Here is a 23643-nt window from a genome sequence, read left to right as displayed (position 1 = left end):
AAGTATGTCTGTAAAGCCTCTTGAATTTTCTTTCTTTTTTTTTTTTTTTTTTTTTTTTTTTTTTTTGAGACAGGGTCTTGCTTTGTCACCCAGGCTGGAGTGAAGTGGCACAATCACAGCTCACTGTAGCTTCAAACTCCTGGGCTTAAGCAATCCTCCCACCTTAGCCTCCCAAGTAGCTGGGACTATAGTCATGAGCCACCATGCCTGGCTAATTTTTTGTATTTTTAGTAGAGACAGGGTTTCACCATATTGCCCAGGCTGGTCTCAAACTCCTGAGCTCAAGCGATCTGCCTGCTTCGGCTTCTCAAAGTGCTAGGATTACAGGCGTGAGCCACCACGCATGGCTCTCTTGAATTTTCTATTAATTTGTTTCCATAAAGCAACCACAGGGAAATGAAAAAAGTAAAAGTGAATTGCCTTGAGTGTGACTAGCACTAAGAGTCTCAAAACAGAAGAGTAGGATCAGTAAGAAGTCCAGGTGCCAGTCGTAAAGCCTCATCAATAACACAGCAACAGGACTAACAAGGCAACTTTGGAATACTGAGCAAGGATATAAAATAGCTCACCTCAGGGGGAAAGGCTAGCACTGGAACCAGAAGTCAGGCCATGAAAGACAAGAGCTGTGGTGGAAGGAGGGAGGGAAGGGGAGAGTCTGGAAAGATTCAAGCACCAGAGGCAGTAGCTCAACCAGACAACAACGTCACTCCCATGGAGGTCATTTATGGCAGATCAATTTGTCAGTCTCCAAAATGGAGTTTGTTCAATCTAAAAAGCTTAAGAGCAAAAGTTTCTTTATTTTGGTTGAGACACTGGCCTCCCCCTCCCAATACTGGAGGTAATACCATTACAAAGGAGAAAAGAGTAAAGTGGAAGAGAAAAGATCTGGATCCTCACCTCATCAAGGAAGGACCCCTGAAAGCCAATTCATCCTGAAACCTTTGACTTCTCATAAACAGTGAAAAGTGAAGATAATTCTCTTGAGCTGCAGTGTCTCTCCAGGGACCGTAGTTAATACATTCTTTACAATTCCCATCACCACTTCTGGATTCTTTGGTGTTTTGTTTTGTTTTGTTTTCTAATCTTTGTTACATGTTTATATGGGTTTTCAGAAATGACTCAAAATTTTAGAGTGTGACCCCTCTTCATTCCAGATGTCTATCTAAGGACCCCTGGGATAACATTAAGATAAAAATTTTCCTCAATAAGACACTTAGTTTTTTGTGTATGAAGGTCTAAAGCAGAAATGAAGAATAGCAATTGGGGCTGAAAGTCCATAAGGTGACAGATACTTGAGTTCATCTACATTTTACATTCTGAATACAGGAAAAGCCTGCTGCAGATGGTCATCATCCTGCTAGTGTCCATAGAACTCAGTCAGAATACTGTCCAGGTTCCCTAGCAGCTGCCATTCTGCACCAGCCTGCCACCTAGTGGTCAAGGAAGTTGATGCAACATATTATTGGAGATACCACATGAACCCCACATAGCCTCATTCTTTTCTCGTGTCTCAGAGTTAATGATTACTGGGTAAAATCAAGGGAAAGAGAACATATATTTCTGTTACAAGCCAGCAGCAGTGGCTTGCACCTGTAATCCCAACACTCTGGTAAGCTGAGACGGGAGGATCGCTTGAGGCCAGGAACTCAAGACCAGCCTGATCAATATAGCAAGACCCCATCTCTATACATTTAAAATTTAAAAATTATATATATATAAATTTTACATGTGTATACATGTATATACATATATGCATATATATACACCAACCTGGCCAACATGGTGAAACCTTGTCTCTATAAAAAATACAAAAATCAGTTGGGCGAGCTGATGCACACTTGTAATCTCAGCTACTTGGAAGGCTGAGAGAGGAGAATTGCTTGAGTCCAGGAGATTGAGTTTGTAGTGAGCCAAGATCACACCACTGCACTACAGCCTGGGTGACAGAGTGAGACTCCATTTCAAAATTAAAAAAAAAAAAAGATATGTCTGTAACAATGTTTCTTAGTCCATTCAGGCTGCTGTAACAAAATAGACATAAACACAGAAATTTATTTCTTACAGTTCTGGAGGCTGGGAAGTCCAAGATCAAGGTGCTGGTGGATTCAGTGTCTGGTAAGGACCCTTTTCCTTGTTCATAGATAATACTTTCTTGCTGTGTCTTCACATGGTAGAAGGGGCAAGGCAGTTCTCGTGGGGCCTCTTTTATGAGGGCACTAATCTCATTCATGAGGACTCTGCCCTCATGACCTAATCACCTCCCAAAGGCTCCACCTCCTAATACCACCACATTGGTGATTAGGTTTCAACATACAAATTTGGGGTAGTGGGTGGAGGAACATAAACATTCATACTAGAGCACAGTGTGACAATGGTAATACAGTTATTGATAAAACTAAGAAAAGATGCTCCTAATTGTAAAAAAAAAAAAAAAAAAAAAAAAAAAAGTAATTTTTTTTTCAGACAGAGTCTTGCTCTGTTGCCCAGGCTGGAGAGCAGTGGCACAATCTCAGATCACTGCAACCTCCGCCTCCCAGGTTCAAGCTATTCTCCTGCGTCAGCCTCCCTACTAGCTGGGATTACAGGTGTGCACCATCACACCTGGCTAATTTTTGTATTTTGAGTAGAGACGGGGTTTCACCATGTTGGCCAGGCTGGTCTCGAACCCTTGACCTCAGGTGATCTGCCTGCCTTGGCCTCTCAAAGTGCTGAAATTACAGGCATAAGCCACCACGCCCAGCCAAAAAGTAATTCTTTTATTTTTTTCTTGAGACAGGGTCTCGCTCTGTTGCCCAGGTTGGAATGCAGCAGCATCATCTTGGCTCACTGCAACCTTGACCTTCAAGGTTTAAGTGATTCTCCCACCTCAGCCTTCCGAGTAGCTGGGATTACAGGCGAGCACTACCATGCCTGGCTAGTTTTTGTTTTATTTATTTATTTATTTATTTATTTATTTATTTATTTATTTATTTGAAATGGAGTCTCACTCTGTCACCCAGGCTGGAGTGCAGTGGCGCAACCTTGACTCACTGTAGCCTCGCCTCCTGGGTTCAAGCTACTCTCCTGCCTCAGCCTCTGGAGTAATTGGGATTACAGGCATGTGCCACCATGCCTGGCTAATTTTTTTTTCTTTTTTTTTTTTTAATGGAGTCTTGCTCTGTCACCCAGGCTGGAGTGCAGTGGTGCAACCTTTAGTAGCTGGGATTACAGGCATATGCCATTATGCCCAGATTTTTGTATTTTTAGTAGAGGCGGGGTTTCACCATATTGGTCAGGCTGGTCTCGAACTCCTGACATTGTGATCTGCCTGCCTCGGCCTCCCAAAGTGCTGGGATTACAGGCATGAGTCACCGCCATGCCACCAGGCCTAATTTTTTGTATTTTTAGCAGAGGCAGGGTTTCACCATGTTGACCAGGCTGGTCTTGAACTCCTGACCTCAAGTGGCTCATGTCTATAATCCCAGCACTTTGGGAGGCCAAGGTCGGTGGATCATTTGAGGTCAGGAGTTTGAGACCAGCCTGGCCAACGTGGTGAAACCCTGTGGGAGGCTGCAGTATGCCAAGATCATGCCATTGCACTCCAGCCTAGGAGACAGAGAGAGCCTCTATCTCAAAAAAAAAAAAAGAAAGAAAGAAAGAGTCACTACTTGGTAGACCTTGACTAGCTTTAGCTCTTTATTGGCCAGACATTTTTTTTTTAATCCCTTCAGTTGACATAAATCAAATTATACAAAAACTGTCACCCCAGGCCAGGGGTGATGGCTCACGCCTGTATCCCAGCACTTTGGGAGACTGAGACAGGCAGATCACCTGAGGTCAGGAATTGGAGACCAGCTGGCCAACATGGTGAAACCCCAATTCAACTTAAAATACAAAACTTAGCCGGTTGTGATAGCAAACACCTGTAATCCCAGATGCTCAGGAGACTGAAGCAGAACAATTGCTTGAACCCAGGAAGCGGAGGTTGCAGTGAGAGATGATGCCACTGCACTCCAGCCTGGGCGACAGAACAAGACTTTGTCTCAAAAAAAAAAGAAAAAAAAAAAAAAGAAAAAGAAAATAAATGGTTATCAAACAATGAAACAATATGAAGGAACCTTAAATGCTTATTGTTAATGAAAGAAGCCAATCTGAAAAGACTACATATATATGATTCCGACCATTCTGGCAAAGCTTAGTCGGCCAACATTATTTTGATAGTTTCAAGTATGTCTCAGAGTGAGTGTTTTCGTTGTTGACATTTTCTGATTATTTAGGCATAGGAATGAGTGAATTAAATGTTATGACACTGGTTTAAGGAAATTAATGCTATCATAACTTTATAAAGCTTAGAAGGGATGGACTTCCTTTTTTTCCGCCCAGGCTGGATTGCAGTGGCACAATCTGGACTCATGCAACTTCTGCCTCTAGGGCTCAAACCGTCATCCCACCTCAGCCTCCCGAGTAGCTGCAACTATAGGCGTGCACCCTGGCTAATTTTTTGTATTTTTAGTACAGACAGGGTTTCACCATGTTGCCCAGGCTTGAAAGGACTTTCAATGATAGCTTCAGTTCTATCTCAGAGTCATTGTTTCTCATTGGTTTATTTCTGATTACTTAGGCATGGGAACGTATACATTGAATGCTATGATAAAGTTTTCAGGAAATTATCCTACCTTTGGATTTGATGGTCAATACAACACAAGGCTTCAAAAGGAATTCCAATTATTACTTAGTTAAAACCCAGTCATCTCCACCCTGTCCCTCTTCATTGTTGTGCAACAGGTGGTGATTTGGAAACCTAGACAATATTCTAATTCCATTTCTTATACCCTACTGTCATGAGGAAACAGATCAGCACAATCCTTTAAAAACGGTATATTCCTTAAAGAACCTTTCATTATGAAAAATTTCAAATCTACACCAGGCAAAGAATAAGATAATCAACTACTATAGATTATTTTGCCAAATTTGTTCCATCTATCTCCCATTCTACCGTCTTTACCTCCCTGTGCATGAGGAATACATAAATGATCTACTGGAACTCAGCATGGAAAAAGCATGGGATTTGGAGGAAGCCTGACACACATTCTAACTCCTGTGCTTAAGCACAGGATGTTATCTCTGATGTCAGATTTTCTCAACTATATAATGAGTATAAAGATACCAAACATGGCTGGGTGCCATGGCTCACACCTGTAATTTCAGTATTTGGGAGGCTGAGGCTGGCAGATCTCTTGAGCCCACGAGTTCAAGACCACCCTGGACAACATAGCGAGACCCCATCTCTACTTCAGTTAAATTTTTTTTTGGGGGGGGTGCCCAGGCACAATGGCTCACGCCTGTAATCCCAGCACTTTGGGAGGCTGAGGCGGGCAGATCACAAGGTCAGGAGTTTGAGACCAGCCTGATCAACATGGAGAGGCCCCGTCTCTACTAAAAATACAAAAATGAGCCAGGCTTGGTGGTGCATGCCTGTAATCCCAGCTACTCAGGAAACTAAGGCAGGAGAATCGCTTGAACCCAGGAGGCGGAGGCTGCAGTGAGCCAAGACCACACCGCTGCACTCGAGCCTGTGCAACAGAACGAGATTCTGTCTCAAAGAAAAAGAAAAAGAAATTTAAGATACCAAACACTGGAGGCTAGAGAGTTAAATAACATGTGTAACTGCTTACTGTGGTGTCTGACACATACCAGGCACTGAGTATTCATCTTCTTTTGCTTCTTATTTCATTGGACCAAAGCAGTGGCAGGTATATTCTTTTCATGTGAATTTTAGCTTGCAAGCACTGTTGCCAGAGTTATTAAGAAGTTAATAACTGTATTAGTCCATTTTCACACTGCTGATAAAGACATACCTGAGACTGGGCAGTTTACAAAAGGAAGAGGTTTATTGGACCTAACAGTTCCACGTGGCTGGGGAAGCCTCATAATCATGGCAGAAGGTGAAAGGCACGTCTCACATGGCAGCAGGCAAGAGAAGAGAGCTTGTGCAGGGTACCTCTCGCTTTTAAAACCATCAGATCTCATGAGATTCATTCACTATCACTCGAACAGCACAAGAAAGATCTGCCCCTCATGATTCAATAATCTCTCACCAGGTCCCTCACACAACACATGGGAATTATGGGAGCTACAAGATGAGATTTGGATGGGAACACAGAGCCAAACCATATCAATAACCTTAGTTTCTGGCTTTACTATGATCATCTCTTCTCCTTCAGGTAAAAGTCCTCCCCACAGTCCACCCATGATTTTTTTCCAGGAAAAACAAAAGCAACCCTGCTGTCCCCATAAAAGGCATTATCATTACCTTATTAACTCACCAAGGCTCTTCTCCACGAAAAGTGTTGTACCGGGTCTGCCTCTCTTGACATCACAATGGCTAAGCTGGCAACCTTGCTACATGAGAGACAATCATGTAATGATAAAGCAACAGAGGTATTAAATTTTTTCAAATAAACACAAATTAATGTGAAAGAGAATGCAAATTTAACAGATTAAATGCCTTTTCTCAATTGTCCTATCCTTCAAAATACTTTTAGAACTTTTGTTCTAGAACTGTCTTAACTAATTTTTAGATCTCTCCTTCACACATCTCATTATTTTATACTCACAAGTTAAAACTGAGACCTAGTTGAAGTGCATCCCTTTATTGTTATTTTTTATTTTTAGATACCAGGTCCCACTGTGTTGCCCCAACTGGCAGGCTGGCACAATCTTGGCTCACTGCAGCATTGAAGTCCTGGCCTCATGGAATTGTCTCACCTCAGCCTTGTGCTTTCCTTTATATGTAAGGATGTCACCACACAGCATGCTTAATTATCTACTTATTGCTGTTGGCTTTTATTTGGGGTTTAGGGAGTAGATCAATCAATCACATTCTGTAGATTAAGTTTTGGTTTTCTGTTGTTGGGTATTTGTTCTTTGGGGTCTTTGTGTTTGTTTATTTCCACACAGAAGCCTATCAATAGGGATTGGAGTCATTTCACCAACTGATATAACCAATTCTGATGGAATTTTTTTTAAATAGACAGGATTGAACTATTCTGATTCATTAGCATTATAACTACTGACTTACAAGGTTACAATTTTTATTCATGAGGAATTCAATTAAATAGATAAACTATTGCTCTGCTCTGGATACTTGCCAGTGAAGTATTAAATCTTTTCATTAAAAAAATAAATAAAGATAAACTAAGCATGACTACATTTCTCGTTTTACTGAAATTACTGAATGGAAAAACCAGTATAAATGTGCCCTATTAAAAGAACACCTAAAAAATGAAAATCCAGCTATTTCTTTTCAAAAGAATTAATCACAGCTTCTCTATACATCATAAACTCTACTGTGTCATCTTAAATATTATTGAATTTATATAAAACTCAAAGAATATATTTATCAGAAAAGAGCTATAATTGTATTAATTGGTAGGTTGTGATGATGTTTTAACATGAAATATCAAAATCCATTGATTTATGGACTGGCTTCAGCAGAGAAAGACCTTTACCAATAGGCCAGGCTAGAGATCCCAGTAGCCTCTCAAATGTTTTCTATGTCCTGAGTGATACTCGGTGCTTAAAGAATAAATAAATAAATAAATAGTTTCTTATGATGTGCACATTCATTCCCCCTTCTCCTAGAGGAGTAACTTCAGGGTTGTGTATATTCTCCCAATCTCGCAGTCATCAGACTGCCATAAACCACCATCCCATTTCCTTAGGGCAGTGCACTAAAAAAAAAAACAGGACTCTAAAACTCCTAGAAAAAAACATAGAAATACAGAATCTTGGCAATGATTTCTTGGATATGACACCAAATGCACAGACAACAAAGCCAAAAGCAAAACTAAACAAGTAGGACTACATCAAACTAAAAAGCTCCTACATAGCAAAGGAAACAACAGAGAGAAAGGACAACCTACTAAATGGGAAAAAATATTTGCAAACTATACATTTGACAAACGGTTAATACCAAAAATATGTAAGTAGCAAAAAAAAACCTAAATAATCCTATTAAAAAGTAGGCAAGAGACTTGAATAGGCATTTCTCAAAAGAAGACATATAAATGGCCAACAGATATTTGAAAACATGCTCAACATCACTAATCATCAGAGAAATGCAAATCAAAACCACAACAAGATATTATCTGACACCTGTTAGGGTGGCTATTATCAAAGAAACAAAAGGTAACAAATGTTGGCAAGGCTGTGGAGAAAAGGGAACCCTTGTATGCTTAGGGTAGTAATGTAAAATCATGCAGCCACTACGGAAAAGTTTAGAGGCTCCTCACAAAATTAAAAATAGAACTACCATATGATCCAGCAATCCCATTTCTGCGTATATATCTAAAAGAATTGAAATCAGTATCTTGAAGAGATACTTGCACTCCTCATATTCATTGTAGCATTACTCACAATAGCCAAGACATGGAAACAACTCGAGTTTTCATCTACAGATGAATGGGTAAAGAAAATCTGGTATGTTCATACTATGGAATATTACTCAGCTTTTAAAAAGACGGCAATACTGTCATTTGTGACAACATGAAATGAACCTGGAAAACATTATGTTTAGTGAAATGAGCCAGACACAGAAGTTCAAATACTGCATGATTCCACTTGTATGAGGTATTTAAAATAGTCAAACATATAGAAGCAAAAAATAGAATGAACTTGCCAGGGTTAGAGGGGGAGGAAATAGGGAGTTTTTGTTTAGTATCTACAAAACTTCAGTTATGCAATGTGAATAAATTCTAGAGATCTGCTGTACAACACAGTGCCTACAGTTAGTAATACTGTACTGTGCACTTAAAAAGTTAAGAGGGTAGATCTCATGTTAGGTGTTCTCACAACAACCAGAAGAAACCAAAAAGGCATACGGAAACTTTTGAAGGTGCTGTATGTGTCTACTTCAATTGTGGTGATGGTTTCAGAGATGTGGGTATATGTCTAGACTCATCAAATTGTCTACATTAAATAGTGCAATTTTCATATATCAATTATACTTCATTATAGCAGCTTTTTAGTTCCACTGATTCTGAGACTTTTCCCTGTTATAAAACAACAGCAATTAGTTTCTGAGCCCCTGTGTATTTCCTTGGTCAGAAAATATGAATATATGATGTGTGAAAAGATTTTGGACCAAAAAGGATTAACAGGGAAGGCTGACTCAACAGCCCGCTTTGGCATCACATATTACTTAAAAGAATAGATTTGAACCTTAATCTTTTAATCTGCCTGAGTCTTGCAATTTTTACTTGCTTTGCATGCACTTTTAGCTCATATCTAAAGGTCATTCTGTTCCTTGTGTGATTCTACCAGCTGATTTTCTATCTGCTCCACTAATATTTTACAATACCTGCAAACTTTTATTTCAAATTCTCTGGAGTCAAAAAGATAAAACTGGTCGGGTGTGGTGGCTCACACCTGTAATCCCAGCACTTTGGGAGGCCAAGGCAGGTGGATCATGAGGTCAGGAGTTCAAGACCAGCTTGACCAAGATGGTGAAACCCCGCCTCTACTAAAAATACAAAAATTAGCTGGGTGTGGTGGCAGGCACCTGTAATCCCAGCTACTCAGGAGGCTGAGGCAGGAGAATCGCTTGAACCCAGGGGGTGGGGATTGCAGTGAGCTGAGATCATACCACTGCACTCCAGCCTGGGCAACAGAGTGAGACTCTATCTCAAAAAAAAAAAAAAAAAAAAAAAGAGATAAAACTGTGACAAGTCTTTTTACATTGTTCAATGTGTTTAAATTTGAAAGATTGCTCTCTTCCAAGATTTTCACAGATGTAACATTACTAATGTGTGTGTGTGTGTGTATATATATATATAATGTGTTTATATATATTTTTTATATATAAATATATATGTGTGTTTATATATATGTGTGTGTTTATATATATATATATTTACAGTGGCTGTGTTTTCAGCTCCCCTAAAGCAAGTAACTGAAATTGACAAAGAAAATGCCACATAATTTGTAATCAGCAATTGACCACATATTATATAGTTATCATTGAAATGACTTCCAAGACTAACTGAAATTGTGCTCCAAGTTTTAAGATGCAAAAATAACATACAACATGTACAAAATTAAGACAATTATGAAGAAGCACCACCTAGAATTTGAATACTATGAAAGGCAATAAATCTGAATTGTAACAGTGGCTGTCACTAACCTCAGACAACTCATTCAGTTGCCATCTGTTAGTTTTCCTCTTTAAAATGGTTATAATCATACTCATATCTCTGTGGGTATGTCACAAGAACTACCCAATTGTTAAGTTGAAAAGCACTGAGGAAATCCAAATTCTGCTATAAAAACAATGAGTGCATGCCATAAGATAAATAGAAAACTACGCAAAAATGCCTCTCCTATTTTGATTATATTTTGAACACTATCTGAGGACATCCGACAGTACAGCTGCCTAGAGGAAATAGTATATGGGAAAGTATGTCCAGATTCCATTATTGAAACCCTTTGCTAAAAATATTAATCCCTCTTCTTCTGGAATACATTAATCATATGGTACTTGCTTAATAGAAAATAGATATAAAAATATGTCCTCTGACTTCCATAACTGTTAGGAAAATACTTTATATTTCACTTGCACAGTTTTAAGAAATATTTCCTTCAAGGTGCCTTTCACTTATATGCTCCTTGAAAGCAGAAACCATACTTATACATTTTGTATATCTATCTGCTCCACTGATAGTGTATACTCCCATAGCAACCAGGACAGTGCCTTACAGATAATATGGAGCTCCATAAATACTTGTCTCTGCTTAAAGCAGGAAATGAAAAATAAGTCAAGGTTCCTGCTCTCAAGGAATGACTCACATACTATTCAACTGCCTTAGATAACTTTAACACAGTATGCTATAACAATGGTGTGTACAATATACATAAGAGCACAGAGTAAGAGAGAGATTATCAAGGAATCATTAAATAAAAAGTTATCCTTTAGCCTCAAAGGACAAATAAGAACTTACCATACACAAAAGAAGCAAACAGGTGGAGGAAACAACACAAGGAAAACAGGGTATGTATGAAGTTCCATGAAAAGAACAACGTGCGCAGCACAGAACAGGTGGCCGCAGTTGTGGAAGATGGGACTGGAAATGTCAGCTGTGGCCAGTTTGTAAAGGCCTTGTGATCTATACCAAAGAATTTTGATTTTATCCTCCAGACAGTGATCTCCAAAGTGGGGTGCACTCACCCAAGAGCATGTGCAAATGATCCAGAAAAAAAAATCAGAACATTTATGTATTTTCTCGTCCTTTTTAATTATTTAGATGAGCTTTTCATTACTATATAATGGTTATACATATTTTGGGGATACATATGATATTCTGATACCTGTATACAATGTGTAATGATCAAATCAGTGTAATTGGAATATCCATCACCTCAAACATTTATCTCTTCTTTGTGTGAGGATCATTCCAATTCTCTTCCAGCTATTGTGAAATATATAATAAATTGTTGTTAACTATAGTCTCCTTACTATACTATTGAATACTAGAATTTATTGCTTCTATCTAACTGTATTTTTGTGCCTATTAACCAACTTCTCTTCATCCCCTCTTCTCCCTACCCTTCCCAACCTCTGGTAACCACTATTCAATTCTCTGCCTCCATGAGATCCACTTTTTTAGCTCTCATGTATGAATAAGAACATACGAATTTGTCTTTCTGTGCCTGGCTTATTTGACTTAACATAATGACCTTCAGTACCATCCATGTATAATAAAATGACAGGATTTATTCTTCTCTACAGCTGAATAATATTCCATCGTATATACATACCACATTTTCTTTATCCATTCATCTGTTGATGGACACAGGTTGATTTCATATCTTGGCTACTGAGACTAGAGCTGAGCTATGATAAACATGGGAGTGGAGATACCTCTCCAATATACTGATTTCCTCTCTTTAAATATATACCTAGCAATGGGACTGCCAGATCATATGATAGTTCTATTTTTAGTTATTTGAGGAACTTACAAACTGTTTTCCATAATGGCTGTACTACTTTACACTCCCACCAACAGTGTTACAAGCATTCCTCTTTCCCTGCATCATCACCAGAATTTGTCATTTTTTTGTATTTTTGTAATAGCCATTTTAAGTAGTGTGAGATGATATCTTATTGTGGTATTGGTATGCATTTCCCTAACAATTAGTGATACTGAGCATTTTTTAATATACCTGCTGGTCACTTGTATGTGTTCTTTTTGAGAAATGTCTATTCAGGTCTTTTGCCTATTTTTAAATTGGATTATTTGTGGGTTTTGCCATTGAGTTGTTTGAGTTCCTTATATATTATGATTATCAATAGTCTGCAATTCATCCTTTTTAATTTTAAGTGTTTGTTGAGTGTTTATAGTGTGTACTTTACAGAAAAATATATACATATTGGATATGTTGTGGCTCAGAAAAAGATACCCCAAAGTATGGCACTTCGGCATGCTGAGTACTTTGAACTAAAGGAGATTGGGAAGCCTCAGAAGCAATCTCGGAAACAAGGTCTCTCTGGCCTTCTCCTGCCCTCCTGTCTCCCGGTCCTCTTTCTTCTTCAAACTGAGTAATAGAAACCGGGATTCTTCTTCTCCAAGGCAGGTCATAGAAACTAGAACCCCTTTCCCCCAAAGCAAGTGATAAAACCTAGAAAGGTCACTTGTGCTTTCTCCCTTGAAGGCCTTCATTCAAAAGTCACCCTGTCCGATATCTAGAAGGAAAGAATGCTACACAGAGACTAAGATTTTGAACTGACAAGCTTTGCTGGGTTTCCCCACGCTCAGTCTGTTGCCACTAGATCATACTCTTTTATTCAATCACATTTCTACACAGCTCTCCATTCTTCACTGAACCCAAGCACAAAAAGAGAGAGTTTGCCCTGGGTCTTTGAAGCTTCATTTCTGAAGCTCCCATATCACATAAAACTTTGATTAAATTTGTTATCTGTTATCTGATCTTGTTAACCTTTTGTTATACGAGTGTCAGCCATGCCCCATACAATGCGTGAGGAAAGATATCTTGTCCTGCCCTTATCAGTGCATATTCAAAATGTTTAGTGATGGGATGCACAATCAAAAATGTGAATATCTAAGCAAAAAGCTACTATTGAAAAGTTTTTAAAAGGGGTAACAGGCCGAGCATCATGGCTCATGACTGTAATCCCAGCAATTTGGGAGACCAAGGCAGGCGGATTGCTTGAGCCAGAATAGTTGAAATTACAGACACCCACCACCATGTTCGGCTAATTTTTGTATTTTCAATAGAGATAGAGTTTCATCATGTTGGCCAGGCTGGTCTCGAACTCCTGACCTCAGGTGATCTGCCCATCTCAGCCTCCCAAAGTGCTGAGATTACAGGTGTGAGCCACCACGCCCGACCAGTTTTTTCTTTTACGTTTTTGTTTGTTTGTTTTATAGAGATGAGGGTCTTGCTTTGTTGTCCAGGCTGGTCTTGAACTCCTGGGCTCAAGCAATCCTCCCACCTCTGCCTCCCAAAGTGCTGGCATTACAGGCATGAGCCACCATGCCTGGCCAATAATCTTTATAATTTATTATAATTTATTTTAGAGGAAAAGCTGGTATTTAAAAAAGAATTTTTTTTTTTAATTTTATTTTTGAGACAGAGTTTTGCTCTTGTTGCCCAGGCTGGAGTGCAATGGCATGATCTCGGCTCACAGCAACCTCCGCCTCCTGGGTTCAAGTGATTCTCCTGCCTCAGCCTCCCGAGTAGCTGCGATTACAGGCATGCGCCACCACACTTGGCTAATTTTGTATTTTTAGTAGAGACGGGGTTTATCCATGTTGGTCAGGCTGGTCTTGAACTCCTGACCTCAGGTGATCCACCCACCTTGGCCTCCCAAAGTACTGGGATTACGGGCGTGAGCCACCGCGTCTGGCAAAAAAGGGTTATTTTATAGAACCATACTGTTCACCAAAAAATTCCTTCACCAAGTTTATCAAGTCTAAATTAATGGTTCAGGCTGGGTGCAGTGGCTCACGCCTGTAATCCCAGTACTTTGGGAGACTAAGGCAGGCAGATCACTTGAGATCGGGAGTTCGAGCCCAGCCTGGCCAACACGGTGAAACTTGTCTTGACTGAAAATACAGAAATTAGCCAGTTGTGGTGGCAGGTACCTGTAATCCCAGTTACTCAGGAGGCTGAGGCAGGAGAATTGCTTGAACCCTGGAGGTGGAGGCTGCAGTGAGCAGTGATTGCATGGCTGCACTCCAGCCTAGACAACACAGTGAGACTCCATCTCAAAAAGTAATTAATTACTAAATTGGTGATTTAAATATCTGCCTCTCCATTTAACTTTTTATTCCGCATATATTCCTACATACTTGAAAATTTCACTAAGGCCAATATGATAAGGCACTGTGAAACACAATGAACACAGTGAAAGGATGAGAATTAGGATCTGCTCAGGTTGCAAAAAATAAATAAGACTTGGTTCCAGCTCCTAGGAAACCTACAGTTATAAAAGGAAACTAAAACATTAAACAATCAACTACCAACTATAAAATTCCATACAGAAAATGATATGTATCCTAAAAGAGATATAATTAAAATCAAACCAGTTGTTCCTAAGATAGGTAAAGTCATTTTGCAAAGCAAATTTAACTCTAAAAAATTGCTAATGGCAGCCAAGCACGGTGGCTCACACCTGTAATCCCAACACTTTGAGAGGCCGAGGTGAGCGGATCATCTGAGGTCAGGAGTTCAAGACCAGCCTGGCCAACATGCTGAAACCCTGTCTCTATTAAAAATAACAAAAATTAGCTGGGCAGGTGGCGGGCTCCTGTAATCTCAGCAACTCAGGAGGCTGAGGCAGGAGATTCACTTGAACCCAGGAGAAGGAGGTTGCAGTGAGCCAAGATCACACCATTGCACTCCAGCCTGGGTAACAAGAGAGAAACTCCGTCTCAAAAAAAAAAAAAAAAAAATACTAATGGCTAACATATATTGAAATACAATAATTACAGTACAATACCCACCAGGTATAGTACTGTAATTTACATGCCTTACCTTATTTAATCATCTAATTCTTACAAAACCCCTATGAAAATGTTTCTATTATCATCTTTATTTAAGAGAAGAAGAAACTGAGAAAAACAGCTAGAGGCTTTGAACTACATACTCTATCCAAAAGGTGTTCCTTTCCCATCCAAAGACAGGATGGGGGATGGGGTAGACAGAGAGTGTAAGTCCTCACATGGTCTAGAACTATGCTGTCCAATATGGTAGACCCAGACACAATGTGGCTATTGAGCATTTGAAATGTGGCTGGTCCTAATGGAGATGTGCTGCAGATATAAAATATACACTGGGTTTCAAAAATTTAGTACCAGGCCAGGCATGGTGGCTCACGCCTGTAATCCCAACACTTTGGGAGGCCGAGTCGGGCAGATGGCCTGAAGTCAGGACTTCGAGACCAGCCTGGTCAACATAGTGAAACCCCGTCTCTCCTAAAAAAACAAAAATTAGCCAGGTGTGATGGTGGGCAGCTGTAATCCCAGCTACTCAGGAGGCTGAGGCAGGAAAATTGCTTGAACCCAGGAGGTGGAGGTTGCAGTGAGCCAAGATCACGCCATTTCACTCCAGCCTGGGCAACAGAGCGAGACTCCATCTCAAAAAAAAAAAAAACAAATTACTACCAATAAAAGAGCTTATCTCATTAATCATTTTATATTGATTACATGTTGAACTGATACATTGGGTTAAAAATGCATGTTACACAATTAATTTCCCCATTTTGTTTTGCTTTGTTTTACTTTTTTAATGTGGCTACTAGAAAATTTAAAATTACATCTATGGCTTGCATTGTATTTCTACTGAACAGTGCTGGTCTAAAGTGCTGATAACGGAAAAGTATCAACTAAAGAATAAATACAAGGCCGGGCGCAGTGGCTCATGCCTATAAGTGGGAGGCCAAGGTGGGTAGATCACCTGAGGTCAGGAGTTTGAGACCAGCCTGGCCAACATGGCAAAACCCCATCTCTACTAAAAATACAAAAATTAGCTGGGCGTGGTGGCACACCCCTGTAGTCCCAGCTACTTGGGAGGCTGAGGCAGGAGAATTGCTTCAACCTGGGAGGTGGAGGTTCCACTGAGCCAAGAATTCTGCCCCTCAAACTGGTGGAGTATAGGTAACTCCCCACCCCTTAAGTGAAGGCTGCACATACTGATTTCCTCCCAAAGAGAAAAGGCCGGGGGAAAAGAGTTAACTTCACAGTGAGAACACCTGACAAATACAACCTCAGGCATGTGATGAGGCTTAACATCACTAGTGATAATCATCAGTGATAAATACGTTGACAGCACATTCTCTTGACATTACAAGATGAGAATGACCCTTTACCTCTATGATCTTTCCCTCAAAAATCCATAACCCCAGTCCAATTATAAGAAAAACATTCAGGCCGGGGGCGGTGGCTCACGCCTGTAAATCCCAGCACTTTGGGAGGCTGAGGCGGTTGGATCACAAGGTCAGGAGATGGAGACCATCTTGGCTAACATGGTGAAAATCCGTCTCTACTAAAAATACAAAAAAATAGCCAGGAGTGGTGCGCACCTATAGTCCCAGCTACTCGGGAGGCTGAGGCAGGAGAATCGCTTGACCCTGGGAGGCGGAGGTTGCAGTGAGCCGAGATTGTGCCACTGCACTCCAGCCTGGATGACAGAGGGAGAACCCTTCTCAAAAAAAATTCGACAACCCAAATTAAGACACTTTCTACAAAACCTACCACTACTCTACAAAACTGTCAAGGTCAGCAAAAGCAATGAAAGTCAGGAATTGTCAATCTAGAGAAGCCTAAGGAGACATGTAATGTGGCATCCTGGATGAGATCCTGGGACCGAAAAAGGATATTAGGTAAAAATTAAAGAAATTCAAATTAAGTATGAACTTCAGTTAATAATTATCTACACTGGCTCATTAGTTATGATATATGCATGACACTAACGTAAGATCTTAATAGTTCAAACTGAGCAAAGGGTATGGAGAACTTACTGTACTATCTTTGCAATGTTTATGTAAACCTAAAATTTCTAAAATAAAAAATATTTTAAAAAAGAATTCCTCTGGTTTGAAGTCTTTCAGGTCTGTTGCAACCTGTATTCCCTGGCCCAAGTTATCTATAACCTTGGTCACCTGGAAGCTTGTTAGCGATACAGAATCTCAGGCCCATCCCAGATGTACAGGCTTCTCAGAGAAATAACCCCAATTGGGTAGTTTGGGTAATAAAGTTTTGGCTTTCATAATACAGGCTGGCCGACTCCAGACCCAAAACAGATGATGGTGCACATGCCTGGAGACCCAGGACCTATGGGGCAGATCAAGTCTGAGGACACTCTGCTGGAGAAGTCTCCCTTGCTTAGGGAAGAGAAGTGGGGAAGTCGGATTTTTTATTCTAGACAGGCCTTCAATTGATTGAATGAAGCCCACCCAGATTATGGAAGGGAGCCATCTTTACCCAAAGTTCAATGATTTTAATGTTAACCTCATCCAAAGACATCCAGCAAGTTAACACATAAAATTAACCATCACACCAGATCTGCTGAATCTGAATCTACATTTTAAAAGGATTTGCCAGGTAACTCTGCATAATCAAGTTTGAAAATTGCGTTTTTCTACAACCCTTAGAGAGTAAAAATCTACATGGTAATTCAGTAACTCAGAAACAAGGCTTGATTTGCTGCTTTAACTTGTGAACTTTCCTAGCATTTACTGATCTGGAATGCCTACAGAAATCCTCGCCCTCCCTTCTAGGTAAAGGACCCTCCCCTTTGTTCCCACGTGGACCTCACTAAGCTTCTAACCTGGTTTACTGAATTAGTGGCTTGCGGGTCTTCCCTGTCTACACCAAACTCTTCGACAGCATCTACATCTTATTTTCTACCTCCACAGAGACAGCCTTTATTAGCGCTCCAGATCTGCCCTGCCAAGGCAAGCTGGGTTTTCCTGGTTTCACTTTCTCAGAGGCTGCAAATGCTAGCACAATCTATCCAAATTCTATTGTGGTGATATAATATGCACATACACATCAGAGGATTCCATAGGTCGAACCATATGAAACTACCTATGTTGATTATTTTTACCTATAAAACCAGCAACATCATAGGACACAACAAATTTCCACTGCTGTTCTTCCACCTCAAAGCTATTTTAGAGCCGGGAGCTGTGGCTCACGCCTGTAATCCCCGCACTTTGGGAGGCCGAGGATGATTGCTTGAGCCCAGGAGTTCGAAACCAAGCCTGGACAATACAAGGAGACCTCGCCTCTACAAAAATAAAAACAAAATTAGCCATACGTGGTGGCATGCGCCTGTAGTCCCAGCTACTTGGGGGAGCTGAAGAGAATCGCTTGAGTCCAGGAGTTGGAGGTTGCGGTGAGCTGTGATTGCGCCACTGCATTCCAGCTTAGGCAACAGAGCAAGACCCTGTCTGGGGGGAAAAAAAACTATTTTAGGGACAATATGCCGTCACAGTCACGGGGTAGATCGTACAAAGGTTGCTAACAGTACGGCAACTGAGTGCTAACAACTGAATGTCAAATTATGAAATGCACACTACCCACTTCCCTAGTTCGGGCGAAGCCCTCCCCATAATTACGTGCAATTCTAGTCCCCACTGCCCGCCGGCAAGCTCCCACTCATCCTCCCTGCAGGAAAGGCGGCCCCCGCACTTTACAAGGGGGTGCAGGAGCGGGAGACTGTCGTCTGAACACCGGCTACCCGGCAAGCGTAGACCGACGGGACGGGCTTACTTTGCGCCAATCCTGCCAGAACTCCCGGAACTCCTCTTCCCTAGTCCAACCCACGCCAGAGTTGCCCACACCTAAGATGGCGGCGGGGGCGGAGTCGGCGCGGCCGCTTCTGGGAGGGACCGCGGGGACAAGACGTGGCCGCAGGGCGGTGCCAGCGTCCCCGCCCCGCCCGGTCCGGCCAGCTTGGCCCGGGGGCTTCGCGCTGTCCGGCCGGCGCGCCCTTCTCTGCCAGGTGGCGAGGACACCTGCTCCACGTAGGCGTCATGAGGTCCCCAGTTCGAGACCTGGCCCGGAACGATGGCGAAGAGAGTACGGACCGCACGCCTCTTCTGCCGGGCGCCCCACGGGCCGAAGCCGGTAAGCGGCGGGGTCGTCCAGGGGCTTCGGGTGGGCGCCGCTCCTGGGGGCGGCGGTCTCTGGGCGGCCATGGCCCTGGTACCTGCACCTTGCGCTGGCGGGACCGGAGCTGCTCAGGCGCGAGGGGACATTAGGAGGGGAGCCCGTTCAGAGTCCCTCTCAGTTCCGCCTGCCTCAGTGCGCAGAAGCCCCTCGGGGACCCCGGGGGCCGCGACCGTGATCGCGGAGCCGAGCCGGGGCCTTGGCTGGTGCAGCCCCACGGGGCGGGGGCGGGGAGCGGCTGTGCAGCAGGCGCTGAGCTGATAGTTATTTTGGGTAGTGCTGAGCAAGGGACCCAGTGGAAGAACGAACTGGGAGAGAACCATCAAATGAATGGGCTAAGGTCCGGGCGGAGGACCCCGGTGTAAGAGCAAACTGGAGGAGAAACCTGCAGATCAGTAGGCAGAGGGCTGTCCTTCCCTGTCACCGCTAGGTTTCCGCCACTGCGTATCCGCCAGCATGTGACCTGGTAGCTTTTTAGGCGGGGAGGGAGACAAAATAGGACTGGAGTTAACGTTTGTGAGTGTGCAGAGGGCAATTATTGCATAACCCAGCGAATATTTGACGTTGTATAGTAAGAGACTAAAAACATCGAAAACATTTTTTTAAGTTAGGAAACAGTTCAGTTATCCTCAGGATACCTATAGAGTTCTAAGGTAATTTGCCAGAGGTCTTGGAACAAATCGAAAAGCAGGTACTTCATAAAGCATCTTCCCTGAATTTGAGAAAATTAAAATATTTTGCTATTTGACACTTTTGTAATATAGTTTATTTAAAAGTAACGAAAATTAAAGAACAAATCAGTTTGAATGCATTCTATAGTTTCAAAGATCTGTGTGTGAGAAAGAGTTGCACTGGAAATTTGACTTTGGCTGACCCAGAGTTGTATAGTTTTCTGTATTTTTATTTGTTTTTAATGTTACCAGATGGTGGCAGTAGAGGTGGCAGCATTATAGCTCCATCTGGCAGCTGGGAGCTTATTTTAGTCAACACAAACTGTAAATACCATACCATAGTTAAGTTTTACCTGGCAGTCGGACTTAGTTCCATAAACTGATCATTTTCTGCGGCTTGTAGAGTTCAAATTGTATAATAGTCCTCATAAAATAATATAGAAATACAGAAATAAAAGTTATAATAATTTCCCAGAGACTATTACATTGTTACAATTGAAAAATAGGTATATGTATAATCAAAATTTAGCACAAATGTTAAACATTATTCTCAGGAAAATGCAGATTAAAACCACAACGAGGCACTATACACCCACTAGAACAGCTAAAATCCAAAAGGCTGAGAATACCAAATGTTGGCAGAGATGTGGATAGAAAAGTTATACATCTCGGCCGGGCGCAGTGGCTCATGCCTGTAATCCCTGCACTTTGGGAGGCCGAGGTGGGTGGATCGCAAGGTCAGGCATTCAAGACCAGCTTGGCCAACATAGTGAAACCTCATCTCTACTAAAAATACAAAAAATTAGCTGGGTGTGGTGGTGGGCGCCTGTAATCCCAGCTACTTGGAAGGCTAAGGCAGGAGAATCGCTTGAACCCAGGAGGTGGAAGTTGCAGTGAGCCAAGATCACGCCACTGCACTCCAGCCTGGGCAACAGTGCGAGACTCCATCTCACAAAAAAAAAAAAAAAAGTTATACATCTCAATCAAGATTGAGATGGACAAATGTATAAATTTATCATGTAAATTATACTTCAATAAAGTTGATTTTTAAAAAGTAGCTCATAGCATCACTCTTAAAAACAATCCCTGCTTGATTCATGGGGTTGAGTATATACATCTTATGGTACCAGCTCTGTCCTTCCTGGCTTGTGGTGGCTACCTTTGTTATAACCATTTTCTTTTCTATTTTCCCTCTTTACATACCCACTGGAGAGCAAGTGAAGTGGAAATAGTAGTAACATACTATTTTTGCTGTTTAGAGTATGATAAGAGTTTTATAGAGGAGGAGCATATATGGCAATTAAGAGAAGTATATAATGAGCCCCCATGTAACCAGCACCCAGATTAAACAGTTATCAATTCATGGCCAGTCTTGCCGTATGCTCATACATACTGTGTATTTTGAAGCAAATCCCAGATACCATGTCATTTCATATGTAAATATTTCAATTGTTTAGCTCTAAAAGGTAAGGACTCTTTTTAACATAATTACAGTACCGTTATCAGAGCAAATAAAAATAATAGTTACGCACTTTGGGAGGCCCAGGCGGGTGGATCACCTGAGGTCAGGAGATCGAGACCATCCTGGCTAACACGGTGAAACCCCGTCTCTACTAAAAATACAAAAAATTAGCCGGGCGTGGTGGCGGGCGCCCGTAGTCCCAGCTACTCGGGAGGCTGAGGCAGGAGAATGGCGTGAACCCGGGAGGCAGAGCTTGCAGTGAGCTGAGATCGCGCCAGTGCACTCCAGCCTGGGGGACAACAGTGAGACTTTGTCTCAAAAAATAATAATAAAATAACAATAATAATAATACTTACAAAATACTCTGTGTTCATATTTCCTCGATTATGTCCTGATTTTTTTTTTTTTTTTTTTTTTTTTTTTTGAGACAGAGTCTTGCTCTGTCTCCCAGGCTGGAGTGCAGTGGTGCGATCTCGGGCAACCTCTGTCTCGGTTCAAGTGATTCTCCTGCCTCAACCTCCCGAGTAGCTGGGATTACAGGCCCACGCCACCACACCCAGCTATTTTTTGTATTTTTAGTAGAGCTTCACCATGTTGGCAAGGCTGGTCTCTAACTCCTGACCTCAGGTAATCCACCCGCCTTGGCCTCCCAAAGTGCTGGGATTACAGGCATGAATCACTGGGCCCGGCCTATGTCCTAATTTTTTATAATGTGTTCAAATCAGGATCTCAATAATGTCCATACCTTCCAAATGATTGAAATGTTTTTTGTCTCTTTTAATCTGTTCCCCACCCCCTCCTTTTTTTTTCCTTGCAATATTATATCCCTATTGTTGTCCTTTAACATCTTCTGCCCTCCTGGTTTACTGTAAATTGGTAATTAGTAGATCTGAAGATTTGATAGGATTATGAGTCTGTCTGTCTGAATTACTGTCATGAGTATTCCATAAGTAGAATATGAAGTATAGAAAGCAAAATTGTGTCACCATGCTAATTCTCCCATACACTGCTCTAGACACTGGAGATACAAAGAAGTAAACAAAACAGAACAAAAGCTCCTGCCCTTGTAGACTTTTACATTCTAGTGTATGTTTTCCTAAACCTTCAGCCCTCTCCATTTTGCTTTCTTCTTGGGTTACAATCAAAGTCCAACACTTTATTTTCTTTTTTTTTTTTTTTTTTTTTGAGACGGAGTCTCGCTCTGTTGCCCAGGCTGGAGTGCAGTGGCCCTATCTCAGCTCACTGCAAGCTCCGCCTCCCGGGTTTACGCCATTCTCCTGCCTCAGCCTCCCGAGTAGCTGGGACTACAGGCGCCCGCCTCGTCATATTTTCTTTTCTTTTTTTTCAGGATCTCGCTCTGTTGCCCAGGCTGGAATGCAGTGGCACAAACAGGGCTTACGTAAGCAGCCTCAACCTCCCAGGCTCAAGTGACCCTCCTACCTAAGCCTCCTGAAGAGCTGGGACTACAGGCATGTGCCACCATGCCTGGCTAATTTTTTTCTATCTTTTTGTAGAAACAAGGTCTCAGTTGCCCAGGCTGGTCTCAAACTCCTGGGCTCAAGCGATCCTCCTGTGTCAGCCTCCCAAAGTGTTGGGATTACAGGCATGAGCCACAGCACCCAGCCCAACACTTGGTTTTCTTGCCAAGACTCTCAATTCCCTTTCCTCCTGCTTTTTCATCATATCCATCTCAGTGCCAGCTATCTGTTTTCTTAGTGCCTACTCCTGAGCACAGGCATGCAGTGCTTATGAAGCTACACACTAGGGCAGATTGTTCTCACCAATTCTGTCTGGGTATCTGCTCAGCATTCCTGTGTTTCACTGAGAACCTCATGACCCCACTCTCTTCAACAACTTCTTACTTGTCGCAGATCCTAATTTCTCACAAATGAGAACTAACCTCAATTCCTAACAAATAACCTCAATTCCTAATTTCCAGGAAAAAAAAAACATAATAATTCACAGTTACTCTGTGCCAAGCACTCTTCTAAGTATTTTATGTTACTAACTCAGTGAATCCTTATAATAACCCTAATACAGGCAAAATACTTGGACTAGTGCCAAGCATATAGAAAGTGCTTAGTAATATTTGTTTTTTTGAGACAGAATTTTATTCTGTTGCCCAGGCTGAAAGTGCAGTGGCACAATCACAGCTCACTGCAGCCTCAACTTCCCAGACTCAAGCCATCCTCCCACCTCAGCCTCCCAAGTAGCTGGGATTACAGGTGACAACACCACAACCAGCTAATTTGTAAATTTTTTGTAGAGATGGGGTTTCACCATGTTGCCCAGGCTACTCTTGAACTGCTGGGCTCAAGCATTTCTCCCCCATCTCAGC

At 41.7% G+C, this 23643-nt stretch overlaps 1 protein-coding gene and 1 long non-coding RNA gene across 4 annotated transcripts in view; one reads left to right on the top strand and one right to left on the bottom strand.

Moving 5' to 3' along the window:
* The window catches only part of LOC115896951, a 37115-nt gene extending 18751 nt beyond the window's left edge, over nt 1-18364 (bottom strand). The window contains exons 1-2 of the long non-coding RNA XR_004056899.1: nt 18319-18364; nt 6293-6381 (exon numbers count right to left, since the gene is read on the bottom strand). This is a non-coding gene — a long non-coding RNA (uncharacterized LOC115896951). The remainder of the gene's footprint in view (nt 1-6292; nt 6382-18318) is intronic.
* Nucleotides 18365-18912: 548 nt separating this feature from the next.
* SLC17A5 (solute carrier family 17 member 5) overlaps nt 18913-23643 on the top strand; it is a 60117-nt gene continuing 55386 nt past the window's right edge. For 2 of the 3 annotated variants that reach the window (XM_030929190.1, XM_010372221.2), the window contains exon 1: nt 18913-19130. In XM_030929190.1, the coding sequence (XP_030785050.1) occupies nt 19037-19130 (94 nt within the window). In that variant the 5' untranslated portion in view covers nt 18913-19036. The remainder of the gene's footprint in view (nt 19131-23643) is intronic. The other variant, XM_030929192.1, reaches the window with a different exon arrangement.

Source organism: Rhinopithecus roxellana, chromosome 4 (genome assembly GCF_007565055.1).
Source record: "Rhinopithecus roxellana isolate Shanxi Qingling chromosome 4, ASM756505v1, whole genome shotgun sequence".
Taxonomy (NCBI): domain Eukaryota; kingdom Metazoa; phylum Chordata; class Mammalia; order Primates; family Cercopithecidae; genus Rhinopithecus; species Rhinopithecus roxellana.
This window is presented reverse-complemented; position numbering and strand designations above follow the sequence as displayed.